A 22,968-nucleotide genomic window follows, 5' to 3' on the forward strand; every position below is an offset into this window, starting at 1 on the left:
AAGAGTTATACTAATACTACTACTACGACAAATAATAATAAATCCACGAATAAATAAATAATACTGAGAACATGAAATGTAGAGTCCTTGAAAAGGTTGTAAAATCAGTTCAGAATTGAAGTGAGTGATGTTATCCACACTGGTTCAGGAACCTGATGGTTGAAGGATAACAACTGTTCCTGAACCTGGTGGTGTGGGACCTAAGGCTCCTTTTCCTCCTTCCTGATGGCAACAGCATGAAGAGAGAATGGCCTGGGTGGTGGGAGCAGGGTCCCAATAATGGATGCTGCTTTCTTGTGGCAGCCCTTCTAATAGGGGTGCTCAATAGTGACAGCCAGATGATCAGATTTCTCAAACTGGAGCACAAACAACCACGATCAGTGAATCAAATTGAAAAATAGGACATGTATGCTACCGGTAACTTTGAGATGGCTGTATGGAACTCAAAAGCACACATTCATTGTGTAAATGGCATCCTGAAGGCCAAAAATAGACATGGTACCAAATGTGTGAACAGCATGATCCCATATACTGCAACTTGACCAATACAGAACAATCTAGCTTTATGGCGTGGCTTCAGGGAATAAATATTGGGCCAGGACTACAGAAATGATTCTTTGACCTTTATTGGGATTAGTTGCCCTACTTACAAAGATGCATCTTTTATGTCCCAGTTTAGGATGTCCGACACTTGAGTACTTTTCGAAGTACAATTATTGCTTTAGTATTGGAAATGTCAAAACCAATGTGCATAGGGCAGGATCCCACCAACAGCAGTATGATGCTGACCAGACCAGGTGCTGGGTATTAATGTTGAGTATTGGCCTCAGACTCTTGAGAAGCACTCCCTGCTACTTTCTGAAAATAGAGCCAAAGGAACATTTACACACCCGGGAGAGAGCTGGGTGCATCAGTACAACATCTTCTATTTACATATTATAACACATAAGGTTTAATAACTCCTCATATTTCCTTGCCATTTACTCTCTCCCACTCTTATTTCCTTGTCCATCAAATCATCTTTGATTCTTTTGTCTTCTAGCTACACTAAGGGGCCAATTCACTTATGTTTGGGATGTGGAAGAAGACTGGAGCACCCAAGGGAACACAGATGGACATGGGGAGAATGTGTGAACTCCACACAGAGAGCACCTAGAGCTAGGATTGAACCCGGGCCCCTGGAGTGTAGAAGCAACAGTTCTCTGCTGTGCCACCATGTCCCTCACTTGTGTTGCCTCCTCTGAGAAATTCTACACTTTGAACAACATTGTGGTCATCTGGCCGAGATCAGTTTCAAACCTGGGTCCCTGGAACTATTTGTCAGCAGCACCACCTGTTGCAGTTATACCAGATGTTGATGAGATTCCATCTTGATTATTGTGTTAAATTTTGGTCATGTTGGTATAGGAAAGATGCTATTAAGTTGGGAAGAGTGCAGAAAAGATTTGTAGCGATGTTGCATCCATAATGGTGACTTCTGGACCTTGAAATGAAAGGTTTATTTCATTCATATAGTTAAAAATATTTTCCAGGTAAGCCAAACCATGGATACAATCCCTTTTTTTCAATCTGTCCCAAGAGTGGGTTTTCTTTTTCTTTCAGAAAAAGTGAAACTTCTGTCCTTCGATTGAAGGAGCGCTTTAACACTTGTCCTCTTGAAAGCCAGTGAACTTCAGTGTGGTGGAGAAGCACTTCATATTCTGCACCCATTTCTTGACAAAGTCTCTTAAAAGTGCATGTATTCTGAGACCTGCTCAAATAAAGTTGATGACATTTATGTCTGTTGACAAAACTTCTGTCAGGGTTGTTGGAAGAGTCTTTGTTGCCAGTGCATGTCTGTGTAAAGAAACCATGAGTGACCATGATGTGAAGAGCTTCCTTTTTCACTAAAGCAGCAAAACCAGATGTAGTACTAAGCATCACAGGAGCTCCATCTGTGCAAAGAGTATGAAGTTTTTCTTTTCAGTCAAAGTTGTGTTTGGCAAAAAAAAACTTTTTAATATTTCCAAATTTTTGATGGCCTTTGTAGCTTCAAAAGGAACTCGGAAAATAAGAATTCTTCTTTGATGGCATCAGCATGCGCTTGACGAACAAAAACAAGGAGCTGACTATATTGAGAGATGTCTGTAGTTTCATCCAGTAGCATATTGAATGGGAATTGTGAGGCTACCAATTCCTCAATAACCTACTTCAAAATCTTAAAGCAATATCAACTATTCTAGGATGTATCACGATATTTGATAAGGGGACCATTTACAGTTTTCTCCTCTGTTCCACTCCATAAAGCAGCTCGACCATTTCCAGTGCACGTGGCTTTACTAAAGTCTCTCCAATAGTGTGGGGCTTCTTTTGTTTGGCAGTCTGGTAAGCAACTTTATAGAATGCTTCAAGAAAAGGTTTTTTTGTGAAATAGTAGATCCAAGTTTTGGAAGTGTCCCAACTTTTTCATCATGCTTTTTCATCTGCAGATGCTGGAAATTCAAGCAACACACATAAAAAGTGCTGGTGGAACGCAGCAGGCCAGGCAGCATCTATAGGAAGAGGTACAGTCGATGTTTCGGGCCTAGACCCTTCGTCAGGACTAACTGAAAGAAGAGATAGTAAGAGATTTGGAAGAGGGAGGAGGAGGGGGAGATCCGAAATGATAGGAGAGGACAGGGGAGGGGACTATAACTCCTTGCCCATCCTCTGGGCTTTCCCCACCCCCCTGCTTTCTTTCTCCCTAGGCCTCCCGTCCCATGATCCTCTCCATTCTCCAGCCTTGTATCCCTTTTGCCAAACAACTTTCCAGCTGTTAGCTCCATCCCTCCCCCTCCTGTCCTCTCCTATCATTTCGGATCTCCCCCTTCCCCTTTCAAATCTCTAACTATCTCTTCTTTCAGTTAGTCCTGACGAAGGGTCTCGGCCTAAAACGCGACTGTACCTCCTCCTATAGATGCTGCCTGGCCTGCTGCGTTCACCAGCATTTTCTATGCGTGTTGTTTCTCATCATGCTTCCTTTTCTTTGACAAAATGGTTTGCAAAATTAAAAAAAATCTATATATATATATATATATAATATAAGCTAAAAGAAAATATTTAATTCAATTGGCATTTTTTGACACAATATTTTTTGTAAAGCTTTTAGATACTTGGATAGACACAAGAGTTACATCAGTAGCTCAGGCGTCTTCCTGGAGTTTGGCTGTTGTGTATGGAGTTGTGTAGCTTTTGGTGCCTTCCTAGAAATAATGGTTCTCATTTCTGATATCATTCACAGTATTCTCACAAAGCTATTTTTAAAATGTGCTGTATTTTCATGGAATAATAATATATGAACACCACTTGTAAGACATACTGTGTGTGCACGTCTTTACTTCATAACACAGACAGTGTACAAAACGTAAGTAAGAAGAGAAAAACAAAAAAAAAAGGAAGATCCTTTGCTGGCTCACAGAACTTAGAACATGGTGCATGACCTGTATTACTTCACAACCTGTCAGTAATAATAGATATTGCTTTAAATAACACAATTCAGCAGTTATTCGAACTGTCAGATGTGTTTGAGCTTGCCTGGTCTAGACTCGTAACCTATCCATATTACAAAAATCCTTAACTCTGCCCCATGCAGAGTTAAGAATTCGCCTTTGATTGCCCTGTTTTGCAAAACTTTAACAAACAATAAAAATGACTCAACCCCCTTTTACGCATCGATCAACTTGCAATTGTAGATAGGGAATGATGGAGAGTGATGTAGATGTCTGGGTCACGGATGTGGGGACACGTGACTTCCCCGTTTGGTGTTTGAAGGACTGCTAGGTGCAGGGCTGCCCAGTAGTTGGCCAGCTACATCACCACAAGCAGACAGGAGGACTGCAAACACATTCGATCTAGCAGTGGGTCTAATAATTACTGTAATTTTGAAGTAGTGGTGAGCATGCCGTAAATGATATTTTGAGATATTTGAACAACTGTAATGTGATATGATAACATCTGTGATTTCTATTGGTGACAAAGTCACAGGTACTGCTAATACTACTGTGGTTTGGTGCCTACATTTATAATTGAAGGAAACGCTAAATTTCAGTTAAAGGTTAGTGAAAATAAAGATGTAATTTTTTTCTCATCCAAGTTCATGGACCCCAAGTTGAGAACACATGCCCTAGAATGAGGCATGAATGCAGACGTAGGGGCCTCCTGTGGTTGCAGAGGAAATTACCCTGGGTTAGGGAGTGGTGGGTGGGGAGGGACGAGTGGACCAGAGAGTTATAGAGGGAGTAGCCAAGAGGTGTGGGGAGGAGAAGGTGTGGCCAGTGGTGTGCACATAGTTGATTATCTGTTGATTACTGCAGGAACTTTCTTGCACAAATAGCTGCATTTTCTGTGTTGAAACAGCAACCACATTTCAGATGTAACAGCACAGTACTTTGCTACAAGCACCAAATTGATTCATCAGAGTTGTTAATCAAAGAGAAACTTTGACACCGCACATTGTTAGGAGAGATTAGAGTAATAGTAGGACTTAATTTCTAGGAGTTTGAAGAAGAGAGAAACTGAGGCTGATGAAGGGGACTCAAGTGCTTTGATGTTTGCCACATTAAACTGCATTACTGGGGCCGTTAATTAGGTACGTTCGAGAGCTCAGAGTTTATGTAGCATTGGTGCTTTGAGAGGTACTGGACTGAAGATGGATACTAAGAGAGGAGAGAGCAAGATCACAGAGGGATAGGGAACCAAGGAGAGCAGGTTTAGAATTAAGGCACAGCCAGTAATGGGTTCAGAGGGTTTGGAATGAGGGGTAAACATACATCTGGAGAGGGTGGGGAGATGGCTGGACTCTGATTAAGCAAGCAGCTGTAATTCAGACTGAGAAAGGAAGAAACCTTTCCACATAGTAGTTTGTGAATCTTTGGAATTCTCAAACTCCGAGAGTTGAGTATGTTTAAGGCTGGGGACTGATGGATATTTTGCACACATTATTTTGGAGAACAACAGAATCATTCTCTCTGATATCTGGGTTATTTTTTGGTATCCCTAAAACAGGTTATGTGGTTTCTAACATGGTGTGGATGAAAATCATACAGTGATGCCATTATTCTGGATTTCAACATTGATTGCACTTCAATCTTTTCGTCGAGATATTTTTTAAAAAGCCAATATTAGAAATGCTGTCTGTTTTGGAACAATAATCTCTGTTCCCTCTGTGCGAACCTCTGCTTTGAACAGACCCAAAAGCCCCCCTGACATCACAATCCCACAATCCCTCTCCCCTTAATGTGCAACATTCCATCCTGCTTGGCAAAGACAGCTGCAGTTACCTGCCTTGTTCAGGCATGGAATTGCAATGGAGATATCCTTGGCATCTGGTGACATTTAGCCAAAACTAAAGGGCAAATTCAACCTTTCCCCTGATGGATGATGGACATCTATCATCAGGCATCACCACTTTCCAGACCATACCCTCTTCTGACTGAAAGACAGGAGGTACAGAAACATGAGATCCCACGCCACCTTTCCACACTTTCCAACTTGCTTATCACTCAGATTGGTCCACTGACAATGTTATAGTCTCTGCCCTCCACTCTGACCTGTCCAGTCTGAAAAATGGTGCCTCATATACCAGGATGCTGTTTATCAACTTCAGCTCACTGTTTAATATGATCATCCCTCAGAAACTGGTGGGTAGTCTGTCCTCACTGGGTTTCAACACATCTCTCTGCAACAGGATGTTAGACTTCTTGATAGAAGAAACACAGTCTGTGTTGGCAGCAACAATTCTAGTTCCATCACACTGAGCACTAGTGTCCCCAGGGCTGCTTACTCAGCCGACTGCTGTTCATGCATGACTATACTGCTAGATCCAGTTCAAACCAAATCATCAAATTCACTGATGACACAACAGTGGTTGGCTTCATCAGTAATGATGACAAGACAGCATAGAGGGAAGAAGTGGAACTGCAGGTAGAATGGTGCAAACACAACCTGAGTCTCAACATGGACAAGACTAGAGAGATGATTATGGACTTTAGAAAGGTGCAGCCTCCTTACTGCACGTACGTGGCTCCCTGCATGGAGCGAGTTAGGAGCATCAAGTTTCTAGGAGTGCATGGATGGTCTCACACTGTCCCTCAACACCGCCTCTTTAGTCAAGAAAGCACAGCTACATCCCCACTTCCTGAGTAAATTGAGACAAGCGAGGCTTCACTTCCCCATTCTAATGCATTTTTACAAGAGCACCATTGAGAGTGTCCTGACCAGCTGTATTATCGTCTGGTACGGGAATTGCAAGGTATCTGACTGTAACACTCTACAAAGTATTGCAAGGACTACTGAGAGGATCTTTGGGGTCCCTCTTCCACCCATCGGAGATATTTATCAGGAGTATTGCATAGGGAGTGCAATTGGCATTATCGATGATCCCTCCTATCTGTCCACAAATCTCTTTGATTCCCTACCATCAGACAGAAGGTACCGTAGCAATAGGACAAGGACTGATAGTATAGGAAACAGCTTCTTCCCCCAGGCCGTGAGACTCCTGACCTCCCTGCAACCACCTAGGTTTCATCACTTATGAAGTGCTAGTTGCACTATACTATTTACTTTTTAACGCCTCATAAATGGACCTTATGCTGAATGTCAGTCTTCTGGAACATATTTTATTACTTGTTAGCTTATGTGTTGTGTGTGAGTTATATGTACTGTGTCCAGAAGAACAGTGTTTCATTTGGTGATGTACACGTGTACGGTTGAATGACAATAACCTTGAACTTGAACTACCAGGTTCAGGAACAGTGACTTCCTTACAACCACCAGGTTATTGAACTAATCTGCACAACCTAATCCTAGCTGATCAACAGATGCTGCAGACTACCATTGGACTTGTCTCTGATTGTATATTTTTTACACACTGTCTTGTCTTGCACATTCTTTTTCCTTCACTATCTTGTATAATTTATGTATATTTTCTGTTCTGTATATTGTCTGAATCTGTGTGCCTATGATAAAGCTATAAGCAAGTTTTTCATTGTCCCTATACTTCAACCGTACTTGAGCACTTGACCATAAACTCAACTTGACCTAATGGTGCTGTAAATTTTGGAACTTTATCATGATATATGCCTGACTGTGACCTCTGCATGTTAAGCTGCTTTAATTTAATCCCTTCCATTTAGGGTTTTCAGTGGTTTGCCCAGGCTGTATTTAATCAAAAAGTATTCTTGGCAAGGACACTGCTTACTCACAAGAAGACTTGCAATATCTGATCATTTATAATTATTGATTCAGGAAAATGTTTCTTATTATTCTGCATCACCAAACATTTGTTAGCTCCCCACTTCCCTTCCATCCTTGTTAACTCTTAGGTTCTGTGCTGCAGGATGTGGGCAGGAATAGTTCTGCCTCCATATACCAACAGTAAGTATTGATAGATTTCCTTGGCTATTCTGACAATGCAATTTGAGCTCTATAATGTCAACACATAAACTCTTGAAGGAATGGTAATCTCAGCCAGTTTACACAGTGATTAAGACATCCACAATTCCTTAGGATAAGGAATTCTAAAATTCATATCCCTCATCCATCCCCCAGTTTGTAAAGCACTTCTTGTTCTTAATTTGTAAGGTTTTATCATGATCCTTTACTTCATTAGTAATTTGCTGCTTGTTAATTAGTAAACTGATTTATTTTTGTCACATGTACTGAGGTGTAATGCAAAACTTTGTTTTTTTGTGCCATCCATGCGGATTAATTGGGCAGCACAGTAGGTTAGCAGCTAGCGTAGTGCTTTACAGCACCAACGATCACCAATTACGATTCAGTTCCCACCGCTGTCTATAAAGAGTTTTGTACGTTCTCCCTGTGACTGTGTGGGCTTCCTCTGGGTGCTATGATTTTCTGCCGAATGCCTCAGACGTAGGGCTTAGTGTTAGTGAGTTATGAGCATGCTATGTTGGCACCAGAAGCATGGCAACACCTGTGGGTGCTGCCCCAGCCTATCTTCAGACTGTATTGGTCACTGTTGCAAATGACTTATTTCACTATGTTCTGTTGTTTCGATATACATGTGACAAATAAAGCTAATCTCTCATTTCATCACTTCAGTGCATTGAGTGCAAGGGAAGAGCAATCATGTGTTAGAGTTAGAGAGAAAATGCAGTGCAGGTAGATAATAAGGTGCAAGGGCATAATGAGATAGATTGTGTGGTGACGAGTCAACCTTATTGTACTCAGGGACCATTCAGTAGTCTTATAACAGTGGGGTAGAAGCTTCCCTTCAGCATGGTGACATGTGCTCTTAGGCTTTTGTATCTTCTGCCTAACGGGGGGGGGGGGGAGAGAAGAACAAATATCTGGGGTGGGAGGTGCCTTTCGTAACGTTGGCTTCTTTACCAAGGCAGTGAGAAATGTAGACAGAGTCCATGAAGGGAAGTTGGTTTCCATGACATGTAGTGCGGTGTCCACAAATCTCTGCAGTTTCTTACAGCCTCATCCAGTGTCATTAGCATCCTATGCCATAATGCATCAGGGTAGGGTGCTATCTGTGGTGCATCTATAAAAATTAGTGAGGGTCAATAGGAACAAGCCCAATTTCTTTAGCTTTCTAAGGAAGAAGAGATGCTGGTGAGCTTTGCTGGCCATGGTCTCTAGATGTTTAGACTAGGAGAAGCTATCGGTGACCTTTGGAGGGTTTTCCTACAGGGAACTGATGCTTCACCATATTAGGTGACAGCAATTTAATTTTTTTGTCTCTTCCTTTATTTCTAGATCTGTGTAATCGATTGAATGTGATGATCCATTGACTACGCCAGTAGAACTAACCAAAGAGGTAACATCAGGGACTTCCTGCAAGTCTTGGCCGCTGGTGATTGAAGGAGTGGAAGGGTGTTGGTGATACAACTAATGGGTGCCCAGGAGCAAACCATGGAGGAGTCGTCCTGTAGATCACCCAGAATGTTGCCTTTGAGCAAGTGTCTCAGGAAGAGGATGGTAACGATGGAGGAGAAAGCCGGCACGGATGCAGAAACTACTGAAGAGGCGGTGGCAGAAGCCCTGAGGGTGTGCCGCCAGGCCCAGCCCGATGGAGACGAAAGGAAGACTGAGAAGTTTACGTGCTCCATTTGCGGGAAGCACTTCACGTTCTTCAGCGTGCTGTCGGTCCACATGCGGACGCACACCGGCGAGAAGCCCTACAAGTGCCCTTACTGTGAGCACAGGACTTCCCAGAAAGGCAACCTCAAGATACACATCCGCACTCATCGTATGGACGACCTAAGCGAGGGTCAAGAGGCGGGCGCGGGAGGTCGGCGGAGAGCGGAAGCCCAGGCTGCAGGAGTGCGCGGCAGTTCCCCCGAGGATGGGTTGGTCAGGGAGGATCATGGGAAGGTCATGTTGCGAAGGCTGAAGGAGAGGGAGCCCCTCGCCTCCACGTTATGGTGCCAGGGCTGCGGAAGAGCCTTCGAGAATCAAGAGCAGCTGGATCAACATAAGCATCTCTTCCACAGGCTGTACAAGTGCAGGCTGTGCGACTACTCCACCCTGAGGGACGACCATTTCCTGAGCCACATTGAGAGGGTCCACATTACCCCGGAGGTGCCGGAAAGCCCCGGCGAGAAGGGCCAGGCCAAGCAGCGGGACAGGGAGCTCACGTGTGGCACGTGCCAGCAGACCTTCTCCCAGGCCTGGTGCCTGAAGGCCCACATGAGGAAGCACAGTGGCGCGCTGGAGCACGGCTGCTCTGTGTGCGGGCGCAGGTTCAAGGAGCGCTGGTTCCTCAAGAACCATATGAAGGTGCACGCCGCCAGGAGCGGCAGCAAGAGCAAAGCCAGGCGGGGTGACACTGAGGGCTTGGCCACCATCAACGACGTAGTGCAGGAGGATGCAATGGGTCTCACCTTCTCCCAGTACGAGATCTGCATGCAGTGCGGCTACCTCTTCCCAAGCCGGCAAAGCCTTATCAAACACGGGAAGCTCCATTCTAGGGTATATCAGGACTGTCCTGGGAAGCTGCCAGCGGAGGTCAGTGACAGCTCCACAAAGGATCGCTTCCTCAGATGCCTGGATCTGAGGCCTGCGGTGTCGCTCGAGAATTTTACTGACCGCCTGTTGGCGAAAGGGCTGGCGGAGCTGGATCCTGTCAGTAGTTACCAAGCGTGGACTTTGGCCTGTAGGGCAGAAGCGGGAGAAGCCGCCGACTACCGGTGCAATGGAGGGTCGGACGAGCATCCTTTGGATACCGAGGCGACCGGCGACAGAGGGAAAGGGGAGCATGCCCTCGCCACCAGTGAGAAGCGTAAGCGGGAAGAGGGCACAGAGGGCAATGGTTGCGTGAAGCGGCACAATGGAATGATGGGCAAGGGTTACCGGAGGAACGATTCCGGACTAAGCCTCGGTGGCATGCTGCCACAGGGCAAAAGCACAGAGTGTCCAGAGTGTGGCAAGGCGTTCCGGACTTACCATCAGCTGGTGCTCCACTCCAGGGTCCACAGGAGGAACAGGCGGAGTGAGGCGGATGCCAGGGGTCGGGCTGCAGGGCTGGGCTCAGTCAGCGACTGGGAGTCTACACCCAACAGTCGGCTCGGCACCCCCAGCTCCACCTCGGCCCTGGAAGGCGCGGCAGCCCCGGGACTGGGTGAGGACGGTCCCAACCGTTTGGGAGAAGGTGTGGAGGTGCAGGCGGAAACAGGTAAGTGGGCATCAGCGCAGGGGAGTTGTTAAGGCACAATCGGGAGGAAGCATGGAGGGTGCGTCGGAAGGGACTGTCTCCATTGGGAGGGGATGTATATAGAATCCATTGGAAGGGCAACACCCACAAAATGCTGGAGGAGCTCAGCAGGTCAGGCAGCATCTATAAAGGGGAGTAAATAGTCGGTGTTTTGAGCTCAGAACCTTCATCAGAACTGGGAGAGCAGCAGAGATTACAGAGTGTGAGCAGTGAGAGAGGGTCTCACTGAACTCCCGTTGAAGAGAAGATCTTAACTTCCTCAGGTGTGCCTTTGAAGAGGCCGCAGTGGAGCAGCTAATCATAAACACAAGAGATTCTGCAGGTGCTGGTAATCTTGAGCAAGACACACAAGGTGCTGCAGGAACTCAAAATGTCAGGCACATCTATGGAGGAGAATAAACATAGGAGGGTTTTGGCCTGAAAGCCTTGATCAGGATTCGATGAGGGACTGGACTTCTATTAGAAGGGATTGTATTTAGGATACATTGTGTCTGTATGATGACCCAATCAGAAGGGGCTGTATGTAAGATCCACTGGAAAGGACAGTGCAGATTCCATCGAAGGGAGCTGGGTGTAGGATCTGTTGTAAAGGGCTGTATTTCAGGTCCATTGGCAGGGAATATACATGGGATCCATCAGATGGGCCTGTAGAGATTTGGTCTGGAGAGACTGTACAGATGTGTGAAGTAGACATAGTGATATTATCAAGGGATTAGGACATAATGGAAATAAGATGCTGGAGCTAGTCTCTGAATGCTGGATCTGTGACAGGGTGGGCTAATCTGTAACTTCCTAAATCAGTTTGGGAGGGCAGGTGTAGGTCGGTGGTATGGTTCATGGAGGTGCAGGCTGTGATCAGGGCTAAAGTGGATTACAACAAATTACATTAATCGTTCCCTGCTAGCATTGGTGACTTCAAACAAATGAACCTCCACACAAAATTTTGCAGAATGAGTTTTCTAAATGGCCAATAATCTTAAAAGGATACAAGGTTGAGGAGCTTCAAAGTCAAAGTCAAGTTTATTGTCATTGCACAAGTGTACATATGCACAGGTGCAATGACAAACCCATTTGCAGCAGCACCACAGGCATATCGCATTAGCTGCATGTGATTCACAGGAAATAAATAAATTGGACATAAACTGTGCACAATTTTTACAAGAAAGAACACAATTAGAAATTCGGTGTAGTGTAAAGTGGTCATGCTGTTGTTGCACTGAGGGGATCCGGGGGGAAGTTCTGTGAACGGTGGATAGAACAGTTCCAATCTCCTTTCTCAGACACACACACTTCTCAGCGAATGGACTGAGAAGAGCAGAGTGAGAACTGCAAGGATGCAGTCATCAGGAAGAAAAGAACAGAGTGGGTTGGTACAAGGCCTGAAGGGTGACAGAGACTAGTAAACACAGGAAGAGTTTCCATTTTTTGGAAGATCGTTTACAATTAGATACAGATACAATTACAGTACTTAACAGGTGCTTGGATAGAAAAGGCTTAATGCGAGCAAGTGGGATTAGTGTACGTCGCTATCATGATCGGCAGGGAAGAAATGGGCTGAAGGGCTCATTTCTGGGCAGCTTGTTACTGTGACCCAATGATGACCAGAAGTAACAAACAAAACCAGGAAATAAAAATGGCATTTAGGAGAGGCCTCTTTACCTAGAGTACGGTGAGAATAAGCTCTTGTTCCAAAAGCGTAAGTAACAGAGACGTGTCCAAAAGTTTGTTCATGAAATGACTGTAACTACCCACCTCCCACCCCACCACCACAACTTAAGGGTCACCTGAATTGGTGTCTAAGAGAAAGTGAACGGAAGACTGTGCTGAGAGTTAGTTGTTGTAAGGTCGAAGGTTGAAGAGAAGAAGGCCATTGTTGACCGGTCAATCTGAATAATCTTGCTTTATACTTGAATATTTATGATTAGAGCCAACCTGAAGTTACTTTAGTCATTTCATATTTACAAGGCATGGGAAGATAGAGTAATCTGATCTAAAAAGCAATTTTGTTAGCTAAAAGACAGAAAAAAACACATATGACTAGCCAGGAAAGGTGTCTGCAGATCAAGACTCACCACAACTAGACCAGAGTTGGAGATGCCTAATACCAAACCTAACTGGTTAACCTTTACCATTAGTCCAGCCATATATAAAGCATTTGGTCCAACAGATTCTTCTTTACAGTGTAATTTCCATATTTAATGTTGTCCTGTTAGAAAGGTGCAATCAGTAAGGTGACAAAATGGTGCAGGTCCTTGTGAGTGTCAGCAGTTTTATGGATAGCAGGTGTAATTTATGGGAAATTAAATATATCTGGAGTTTAAAATAACTTCAGAAAGTTCTGAAAAAGTTTAGAAAATCAGACAAGACCTGTAGATGGATACATAGAATGAATGTGTAAGATCAGCAACCACTCACCATTGATATAAGGCATTAGCATTTTCTTTCTCTCTCTCTCTCTCTCTCACTCACTCTCTCACTCTCTCTCACACTCTCTCACTCTCACACTTTCTCGCGCTCACTCTCTCTCACGCACACACTCTCTCGCGCACACTCTCTCTCACACACACACTCTCTCTCTCACATTCTCTCTCTCTCACACCCTCTCACTCTCTCACTCTCACTCTCTCTCTCTCACACACTCTCTCTCACTCTGTCTCACACTGTCTCTCTCTCACTCACTCTCTCTCTCACTCTCTCACACTCTCTCTCTCTCAGTCTCTCTCTCTCACTCCCTCTTTCACTCTCTCTCTCATGTTGCATCTGCAGCTCTGACCCCTTTGCTTTTTTTCATCCCTTTTGCACATTTGCTTTTCAAAGAGCATTTCAGCTCCTGATCTCTCCAATCAAAATTCTCTCTTGCCTGCTTTGATTGCAACAAAGCTAGATTCAAAATGTTGACAAGTCCTTCCTCACCCGCCCCAACCAAAGATGCTACTGAGTTCCTCCGGCAGATTGTTTGTTGCTCCAGATTCCAACATCTGCAGTCCCTTGTGTCCATATGCTTTAGAAAATCTCTTTCACTATTCATTCTAGACCTTTAACTTGATGTGACTTGTTCAGCCCTAAAATATCTAAAGACCTTCAGACAACACCTTGATCAATACAACAATCATTTAAAGCAAATAGAAGTTGGCCATGCAAACATCTCTTTGATAATCCTGTGTATTGAGGTGATTTTGTTTTTGGATAGACAGGGAGTCTTGTATCTGGGCTAGGTTAGGCTAGATGATTACTTTATTAGAAGGTCTCCATAGCAACAGCCTGAAACTGAGTCAGGGTGACTAACAGAGCTGGACTGGCACCTAAGAGAGAAGAAAATAGAAGATTGTACAGAGAGATTCAAGAAGATTCAAGATCGAATGCAGTGAGATCCTCGCTTCTAAGCTGCATGCGAAGCAGATTGTTCCCACTCTACCACAGTATGACTAGCAAGAAGACCTTGATAAGTCTTTGAAGCAATACGAGTCCCAAGAGAATTTAATACATTAGTTGAATCCTTGTTTTCAGCTGTTAAAGAACTAAATCTTTATATTCTTTATTATCATGGGGACCATTAAAGGCTAAGGGTATTCTATAATAAAATTCCACAAACATTGCTTATCAGGGCAGAAGTGGCTAATAGGAGAGGGCTTAATGTTAAGTTGATTGGAGGGAAGTATAGGCGGGTTGTCAGAGGTAAGTTTTTAAAACAGAGAGTGGTGGGTGTGTAGAGTGCCCTGCTAGAGTCATTTAAGAAACTCTTAGGCACATGGATGAAAGAAAACAATTGAGGGCTATGTAGGAGGGAAGGGTTAGATTGGTCAGAGTAGGTTAAAAGGTCAGCACAGCATCATGAGGGCACGGCCTGTACTGTGCTTTAATGTTCTGTGCTCTGTATTTTGACTGGATCACTGATCAGTCCAGGTCAGAATTCCTCACAGAGATCGGTGAAAATAACAGGGTTTTATTTAAGTGTAGCTGTGCTAATTGAGTCTAGATGCACTTATCTACCAGTGGGCCTATTCAGTTCGTGCTAGCTCCCAAAAGAGTAAACGTCTCAGTCCCATTCCTCCAACCCATTTCACTGTACCAGTGCAACTCGTTCATTCCATCAACTCTACATTTGATGCTTTTATTTTGCCACTGACCTTCACCAAGGGATCAATCGTTTACGGTAGATAATGAACATACTTTAATGCCTTGTGTTACGTACCCCGTAACTGGGTTGCCAAACCAGCAGAAATGGATCACTCAGTTGGAGTCTGGAGTACTAGAACTAAGAAAGTTTTATTACAGAAACAAGCAACACAGTAATCGAAAGGATAATAAATGCAACAGTTCAGTGATGATAAACACACATGTGCACAGAATTAAGATAACAGCATCAATCAAGCTCTATCGTTGTCTAGGGGTAAATGACCAATTTCAAAATGACTCAAAGTTCAGTCCAGTTTAGTAGTTCAGTTCGCAGTAATCGTTGCCATGGCGGTGGACAACGTGGGGGAAGAGAGAGATAGAATAGGAACAACTCATCATTCAGAACGGCTTCACTCACAGACCAGCGGGATGGCTCACAGACCAGCGAGATGGCTCACAAACAGCTTTTGGGCGGGTCCTTGGTGATGTCACCTGAGGTCACCGACTGTGACCCCTCCTCCAGATGCGGTCGATCCTCTGCAGTGAACCCGGCACCCAGGCAAGGGCGGACACACACCGGGTTCCCGCTGATCGTACCTTTCCACCCTGTGCGTTGTCCGGTACTTCTCACCACTCGTGAGAGGCGCACCGCTTCCAGGGTCTCGTTACCTCGGGTGGCGTGTGTGTCGTCTTAGCGAACCTGTCCCTTTTTATCCCCCTGCTGGGGTATCGCCTGTCCATCACTTCAAACAGTTCAGGGTTCAAAGGGGGGAGCCGCTCCAGACAGCTCTTCCTCCCACATCCCCTCATTACACATCCCCAGACGCTGCTCCATTGTTCCTTATCTCTCCTTCCCCTGAGGGCAGGTGGCAGACCAACTGCTGATGCCACTGATGCTAGCCCAGGCCAGCAAACATCTTAATTTTATGTGTATTCTCGTAACAGTTCCCCCCTTTAAGGATTTTTACCGGGAGGTAAAAATTACAAACATGACTACATTATCTGATACATACACAATATACATCTTTAACAGTTATTTAGCTAATACAGAGAATTTGAAGCTGTCAACACCTTGACAGACAGTCATCACATTTTCTGTTCCTTTTACACGTGTTATTAATAATCCCTTAGACCAGGCTCCAACTCAGCAAACTTCATAGTGGCCAAAAACACTGATGAATTGCGACCAATGTAACCTCTCATTTGGTTTTGTCCCGGACCACGATAACAAGGGTCGTCCCATTCCGACTCAGTTTTCTCTCGCAAGGGCTTAGTAGGAGGGGGACGGGTATTGACCGCAGAGTTATTGCAAAACTTCCTGCAGTACCCCACCATCTCCAAGAGCCTTCTGAGGGCCCTCTTGTCTGTCGGGGTTGGGAGGTCAGCGATAGCCTGCACTGTAGCTTGCATCACTGCCAGCTGCCCCTGTGTCACCACAATTCCCAGGTAAGTGACTCTCGTGTGGCCGAATTCATTTTTTTCAAGGTTCACTATCAAACTGGCTTCAGACAGCCGTGTTAAATTGCCAATACACACCTCTGTGTTCATCAGCCCTTTAGTCACTGAATTACTCGAAAAATATGGGTGTTGTTTACTTGGCTGCCCTATTGTAACCACAATCACCCAACGTCCCAGTTCTTTGCATTTCCTCGGGACAATCAATCACATGGGTGCGAGTCGTTTAATTACTCCTTCGGGGATTAAGGGAGAGACCTTATCAGTAGACCTGGCCAAAACAATAGCCTTCTCCCATCTGACCGATCCCATCCTAATCTTTTCAAAATGGTTTTTTCCTCTTAGCAGGGGGCCCCTAGCTTCATTGATTTCCACGCTAACACCGACTAGGTTTGTTAGCATATCAAAAGCCGGTGACCGTCTCAGTTCGCGTCGGTCATGATCAATAACATTTTTCCCCCTGGGCAGCCGGTAACTCTCTTTCATGATTCCACCAACTGTTTCCTCCAGCACCGCAAAATGTCCACCGGGGGGTACCTCGTGGGCCATGTTAAAAACCTCATCCCCATAACTCTTTTGCACCACCCCCCACTCCTCATCTGCGGATACTGTCCTTGATTTCCCTTTCTTCCTTAGCACCTCCTCATCCGCACAATAGCTTGTCAAGGCTGTGTCAGAGAGAGCGGTCTCGGCAAAAACCATCAGCCCCTCGTCTCGCTCCTGCGTCTGCACAAATTCTTTCCTGGCTACTGCTACGTCCGTCCCAGCTCCCTCACTACCTCTTATCTCACTACACCCTGTCTCATACAAGGTTGGCAGAAATGTTTCAGCCAAATTCACCATCGCGGGCGGGGCCTCCATGCTGGCAGGCTGACCCGTCAATCTCACGACTGGGAACACGATTCCTCCGGCGATGTCATTACCGAGCAAGACTTCCACGTCTTTCATCGGTAATTCGGACCTCACCCCGATCGTGACTAGTCCAGAGACCAGGTTGCTCTGTAAATGTATCTGGTGCAAAGGGACAGAGTCAGTCCCTTCCCCAACACCTTTGACCTCTACCTCCCCAGTCTGGGTCTCTGAGCTAAACTCTAATACACTCTTCAATATCAATGACTGACACGCTCCCGTGTCTCTCCAGATCCGCACTGGAACTGGTTTTAACCTCTTTTTCACTGACACCAGTCCGGCCGAGATAAACCTCTCGCGCCCTTCCTGGACTTTTTCAGACCTGTCCTTCCCTAGCGGTTCGCTTAACAGCTCGATACAGCCATTCAAAATTTCCGCTTTTCCTTTCCCCGTCTCCTTCCTTGGGGCAAAGCACCTGGACGCAAAGTGTCCGACTTTCCCACAATTATAACAGACGACCCCAGGAGACTTCCTACCAGACTGCTCCCGGTCTACCTTATCCTTTTCACTAGTCCCCGGCTTACTTTCTGACTTTTCCGGTGGACTCTCCCCGCCGTCCTGACTACCCTTCTGGTAGCCTTTACTCGGGGCAACCTTCATTTTATGCGTCAACGCATACTCATCCGCTAACTTAGCAGTTGCGGCTAACGTGGCTGCCTCTTTCTCATCGAGGTAGGGTCTCATACCCTCAGGGACACAACCTTTAAACTGCTCAATCAGAATCAGCTGCAGCAGTCTGTCATAATCCCCCTCTACCCCTTTCGAGGCGCACCAACGCTCACAATATGTTTGCATCTCACGAGCAAACTCCAAATACGTGCGGTCCCACCGCTTCCTCGCATTCCGGAACCTCTGCCGGTATGCCTCCGGGACCAACTCATAAATCCTGAGGATGGCCTCCTTCACCACCTCATACTTCTGGGCATCTTCCGGGGATAAAGCGGAGTAAGCTTGTTGGGCTTTCCCTTTCAGTACACTCTGAAGTAAAACAACCCACTTATCCCTCGGCCAGTCCTGACTTATAGTTACTTTTTCGAAGTGGAGAAAGTACCGATCCACATCGGTATCGTCAAATGGGGGAACCAGCCTAACCTCCTGGGTCGCCCGGAACCCTCCACCTTGGTTCAACACGAGCCCCTGCTCGGCCCTTATCTTTAACTTCTCCAGCTCAAATTCCCTTTCCCTCTGTTTCTCCTCTCTCTCCAACTGTCTTTCTCTCTCTTGCCTTTCTAACTCTCTCTCTTTCTCCCGCCTTTCTAACTCTCTCTCCTGCCTTTCTAACTGCTTCTCTTCGTGTTCTAACTGCCGTACCCGGAACTCGTGCTCGAGTCTCAGTTTTTCAAGCTGTACCTGTACCGCGTCTCCAGCAGGTTTTTCAATAGACACCTCCCCCAGCTCACCTTGGGGAAACACACCTTTAGTTACATAGTGCTCTACAATAGCTCTGTGTATCTCCTCTCTCCTCATTGTCGACTTCACCTTAGCAAGATTCACCCGTTTGGCCACAGCTATCAATTCCGATTTCCTGGCATCCTCTAATGCCTCCAAGGTCGGCGCCTTTATAAATTCCTCAACCTCCATTTCTGCTGTTTGTCTTTTCTTTCTTTCGGGAATTTTAACCCAATCAATTTACTCCGTCCCAAATTTAGCGTTCAAAATCGCGGACGAGAACCCCACTTATGTTACGTACCCCGTAACTGGGTTGCCAAACCAGCAGAAATGGATCACTCAGTTGGAGTCTGGAGTACTAGAACTAAGAAAGTTTTATTACAGAAACAAGCAACACAGTAATCGAAAGGATAATAAATGCAACAGTTCAGTGATGATAAACACACATGTGCACAGAATTAAGATAACAGCATCAATCAAGCTCTATCGTTGTCTAGGGGTAAATGACCAATTTCAAAATGACTCAAAGTTCAGTCCAGTTTAGTAGTTCAGTTCGCAGTAATCGTTGCCATGGCGGTGGACAACGTGGGGGAAGAGAGAGATAGAATAGGAACAACTCATCATTCAGAACGGCTTCACTCACAGACCAGCAAGATGGCTCACAAACAGCTTTTGGGCGGGTCCTTGGTGATGTCACCTGAGGTCACCGACTGTGACCCCTCCTCCAGATGCGGTCGATCCTCTGCAGTGAACCCGGCACCCAGGCAAGGGCGGACACACACCGGGTTCCCGCTGATCGTACCTTTCCACCCTGTGCGTTGTCCGGTACTTCTCACCACTCGTGAGAGGCGCACCGCTTCCAGGGTCTCGTTACCTCGGGTGGCGTGTGTGTCGTCTTAGCGAACCTGTCCCTTTTTATCCCCCTGCTGGGGTATCGCCTGTCCATCACTTCAAACAGTTCAGGGTTCAAAGGGGGGAGCCGCTCCAGACAGCTCTTCCTCCCACATCCCCTCATTACACATCCCCAGACGCTGCTCCATTGTTCCTTATCTCTCCTTCCCCTGAGGGCAGGTGGCAGACCAACTGCTGATGCCACTGATGCTAGCCCAGGCCAGCAAACATCTTAATTTTATGTGTATTCTCGTAACACTTGACATAAATCGAAGACACTGGTGAGGTGGCATCTAAACTATTGTGCACTCAGTTTTGGTTACCTTGTCAATAAACTGGAAAGAGCGCAAAAGGAGATTGATGAAAATGTTACCATAGCTCGAGGGTCTGCCTTATGGGGTTAATAGACATTTGGACACATGTATCGATAGGAAGGGAATGTGGGCCAATTATGGACAAGTTGAACTAGCTGAGATGGGGACCTTGTTTGGCATGGATGAGTTGAGCTGAAGAGCCTGTTTCTGTGCTATATTAAGTTGGTAAGTTGGTTTATTATTGTTGCATATACCAAAGTGCATTGAAAATTTTATTGTGTGTACATCCGTACAGATTATTTCATTACAGCACTGCATTGAGTTAATTGGGTGGCTCAGCAGCAGAGTGGTTAGCATAACTCTTTACAGTGCCCGCAGTCAGAGTTCAATTCCCACCACTGTCTGTAAGGAGTTTGTACAAACTTCCCGACACCTCATGGGTTTCCTCTGGGTGCTCCGGCCTCCTCCCATTTTCCAAAGACTTGCGTGTTAGTAAGTTGTGTGCACACCATGCTGTGCCAAAAGCATGGTGACCCTTGTGGGCTTCCCTCAGCACATCCGCAGACTGTGTTCATCCTTGATACCAATGATGCATTTCACTGTATGTCTCAATGTAGGCGTGGCGCTTAAAATTAATCTAATATATAAGACAAAACATTAACAAAATAGAAATTAATGTGTTACAGTTACAGAGAAAGTCAAGGGCAAACAGACAGTAAGATGCAAGGCCACAACAAGGTAGATTGGGAGTACCACAGTCCATCTTATTGTTCTCAATTGACTTACAACAGAAGCTGGTTTTGAACCCGGTGGCATGTGCTTTCGGGTTTTTGTATCTTCTACCTGAGGAGAGGGGGGTAGAAGAGAGAATGAGCAAGGTGGGTGGAGTCTTTAATTATGCTGTCTTTTTTTTTAACCAAGGCAGCAAGAAATATGGTCAGTCTTCGTGGAGGGCAGGCCAGCTTCCTTGACGGGCTGGGCCACACCCACAGCCTCCTGCAGTTTCTAGTGGTCTTGGGCAGAACAGTCACAGAACAAAGCCATGATGCAGTGAAGTGAAGGTCAAAGGGGACATTTCAACCTCCTGGTGTGCTTTCCTGGCAGTGGTTCTGTGACAACGATGTGAACGGAGCCAGTGTGATCAGTGGAAACCACACAACCATGGTGAGAAAGTTGCAACTCCACACAGACGGCCGTCGAGCCTGGGGTTTGACCAAGTCCCTGGAACTGTGGGGCAGCATCACTAACCGCTGTACCAAAGTGTTGCAACCCGTGGCTGTATGCTGGAGTGGGAGGAGAAGCCTTAAGTGTAGGAATGTCTCAGATATTCCCAACAGGGAATGACCTGCAGAGTTCCCACTGGGAACAGTTCTCTCTCTCTCCCTCACCCCCGTCTCTCTCTCGACCCCCCTTGCCCCCCCTCTCACCCCCTCACCTCCCCTCTCTCTCTCACCCCCCCTCACCTCCCCTCTCTCTCTCACCCCCCTCTCTCGCCCCCCCTGTCTCACCTCCCCTCTCTCTCTCGCCCCCCCGAACCCCCTCACTCTCACCTCCCCCTCTCTCTTGCCTCCCTCTCTCTCTCGTCTCCCTCTCTCTTTCGACCCCCCCTTGCCTCCCCTCTCTCGCCCCCCTCACCTCCCCTCTCTCTCTCTCACCCCCCTCTCGCCCCCCTCTCACCTTCCCTCTCTCTCTCGCCCCCTCTCTCGCCCCCTCTCGCCTCTCTCTCTCACCCCCCTCTCTCGCCCCCCCCGGACCCCCTCACTCTCACCTCCCCTCTCTCTCTTGCCTCCCTCTCTCTCTCGTCTCCCTCTCTCTCTCTCTCACCCCCCTCGACTCTCTCTCTCTCTCTCTCGCCCCCTCTCTTTCACCCACCTCTCTCTCGCCCCCCTCACCCTCTCTCTCTCTTGCCCCCCTCACCCCCCTCTCTCTCGCCCCTCTCCCTCTCCCTCTCTTCCCCCTCTCACTCTCCTGTCCTCTCCTTCTCTCTCACCTATCTCTCTCTCTCTCTCTCTCTCTCTCTCTCTCTCTCCCTCTTCCTTTAAGACCTTCTTAAAGCCTACATCATGCCAAACTTCAGGTTGAGATTACAGTCATGTGTACAAGTACAGTGAGTTATAGGTAGAGTGAAAACTTTGTTTGTAGCAGCTTCATAGGCACACAGATTTGGACCATGCACAGAATATAAATTATGCATAAGTTATACATAAATTATACAAAAAGCTGTGCAAAAAAGCATAATCTGAGACAACGTCATTACTGAAGGTTTTTGAACATCAAATCCATTTACCTTTGACAGATAGAATAAAGTAAGAAACAATTTATGTCTGCTGTTTTAATTTTAAATTACTTTTTCTTTGAACATCAACTGGTGATCTGTAGAGGGAAAAGGGCAGGTGACATTTCAAGTCTAGACAGTTCAGGCGAAGGGTCTTGACCTAATCTGTCAATTGTCCATTTTGCTGTACAGACGCTGCCTGACAGGCTGAGTTCTTCCAGCTCTTTGCTCCAGATTCTGGGACCTGCATTCTCTTGTGTCTCCAACAAGTGGTGGTGTCTGAGGAAGGAAATTGCAAAAAACAAATGCACTGGATGAAGTTTCAATCTTCAACCAGCATTCACCTTTAGTGTTGTTTACTAACAAAAGTTTGATTTTTAAAAAACCTACTTGCTGCAGCATCACAGGCATATAGAATTAAAGATGCATTCACAAGGAAAACAAATATTAAACATAATTTATACAAGAAAGAAAACAGAATTAAAGTAAGTCTGTTTTATGGCAAAGTGGTCGTTGTGTTTCTATGCTGAGGCAGTGATTGGGGAAGATGTCAGAGAAGTGGTTAGCGAGGAACTTCTGCTGGTGTATGACTGAAGTTTCCACGGGGATCGGCGCGCTGTGAAAAGGCTGCTGCAGTCTCTGCTGCTCTCTAGTGAAGAAGGAAGGATGGCTCCAGCTGGCCAGATCAGCTGAGATCTGGAGATTGGAAGTGGTTCCACCTAGTGGCACCTCTTTGATTTACAGGCCAAGAGGTCTTTCAGTAAGAGCAGTTACGGAAATAGGCATGAAAAATAGAAACAGGAAAACCTGGTGCAAATCAAAAATGAGTACAGATTATGGATATATTTCAAATCACAAGAAGAGGCAGGCTGTTTATTTTAAACCAACAGGCGCAACTCTAATCACTGGAGTTTAGAAAC

The 22,968-nt window shown here is 45.9% G+C and overlaps 1 protein-coding gene across 6 annotated transcripts in view; it reads left to right on the forward strand.

The window, feature by feature from the left end:
• znf516 (zinc finger protein 516) overlaps positions 1–22,968 on the forward strand; it is a 161,670-nt gene that overhangs the window by 80,769 nt on the left and 57,933 nt on the right. For all 6 annotated transcript variants that reach the window (XM_063055954.1, XM_063055945.1, XM_063055974.1 and 3 more), the window contains one exon: positions 8,743–10,660. In XM_063055954.1, the coding sequence (XP_062912024.1) occupies positions 8,878–10,660 (1,783 nt within the window). In that variant the 5' untranslated portion in view covers positions 8,743–8,877. The remainder of the gene's footprint in view (positions 1–8,742; positions 10,661–22,968) is intronic.

The sequence above is a fragment of the Mobula hypostoma genome, chromosome 1 (assembly GCF_963921235.1).
Source record: "Mobula hypostoma chromosome 1, sMobHyp1.1, whole genome shotgun sequence".
Taxonomy (NCBI): Eukaryota; Metazoa; Chordata; class Chondrichthyes; order Myliobatiformes; family Myliobatidae; genus Mobula; species Mobula hypostoma.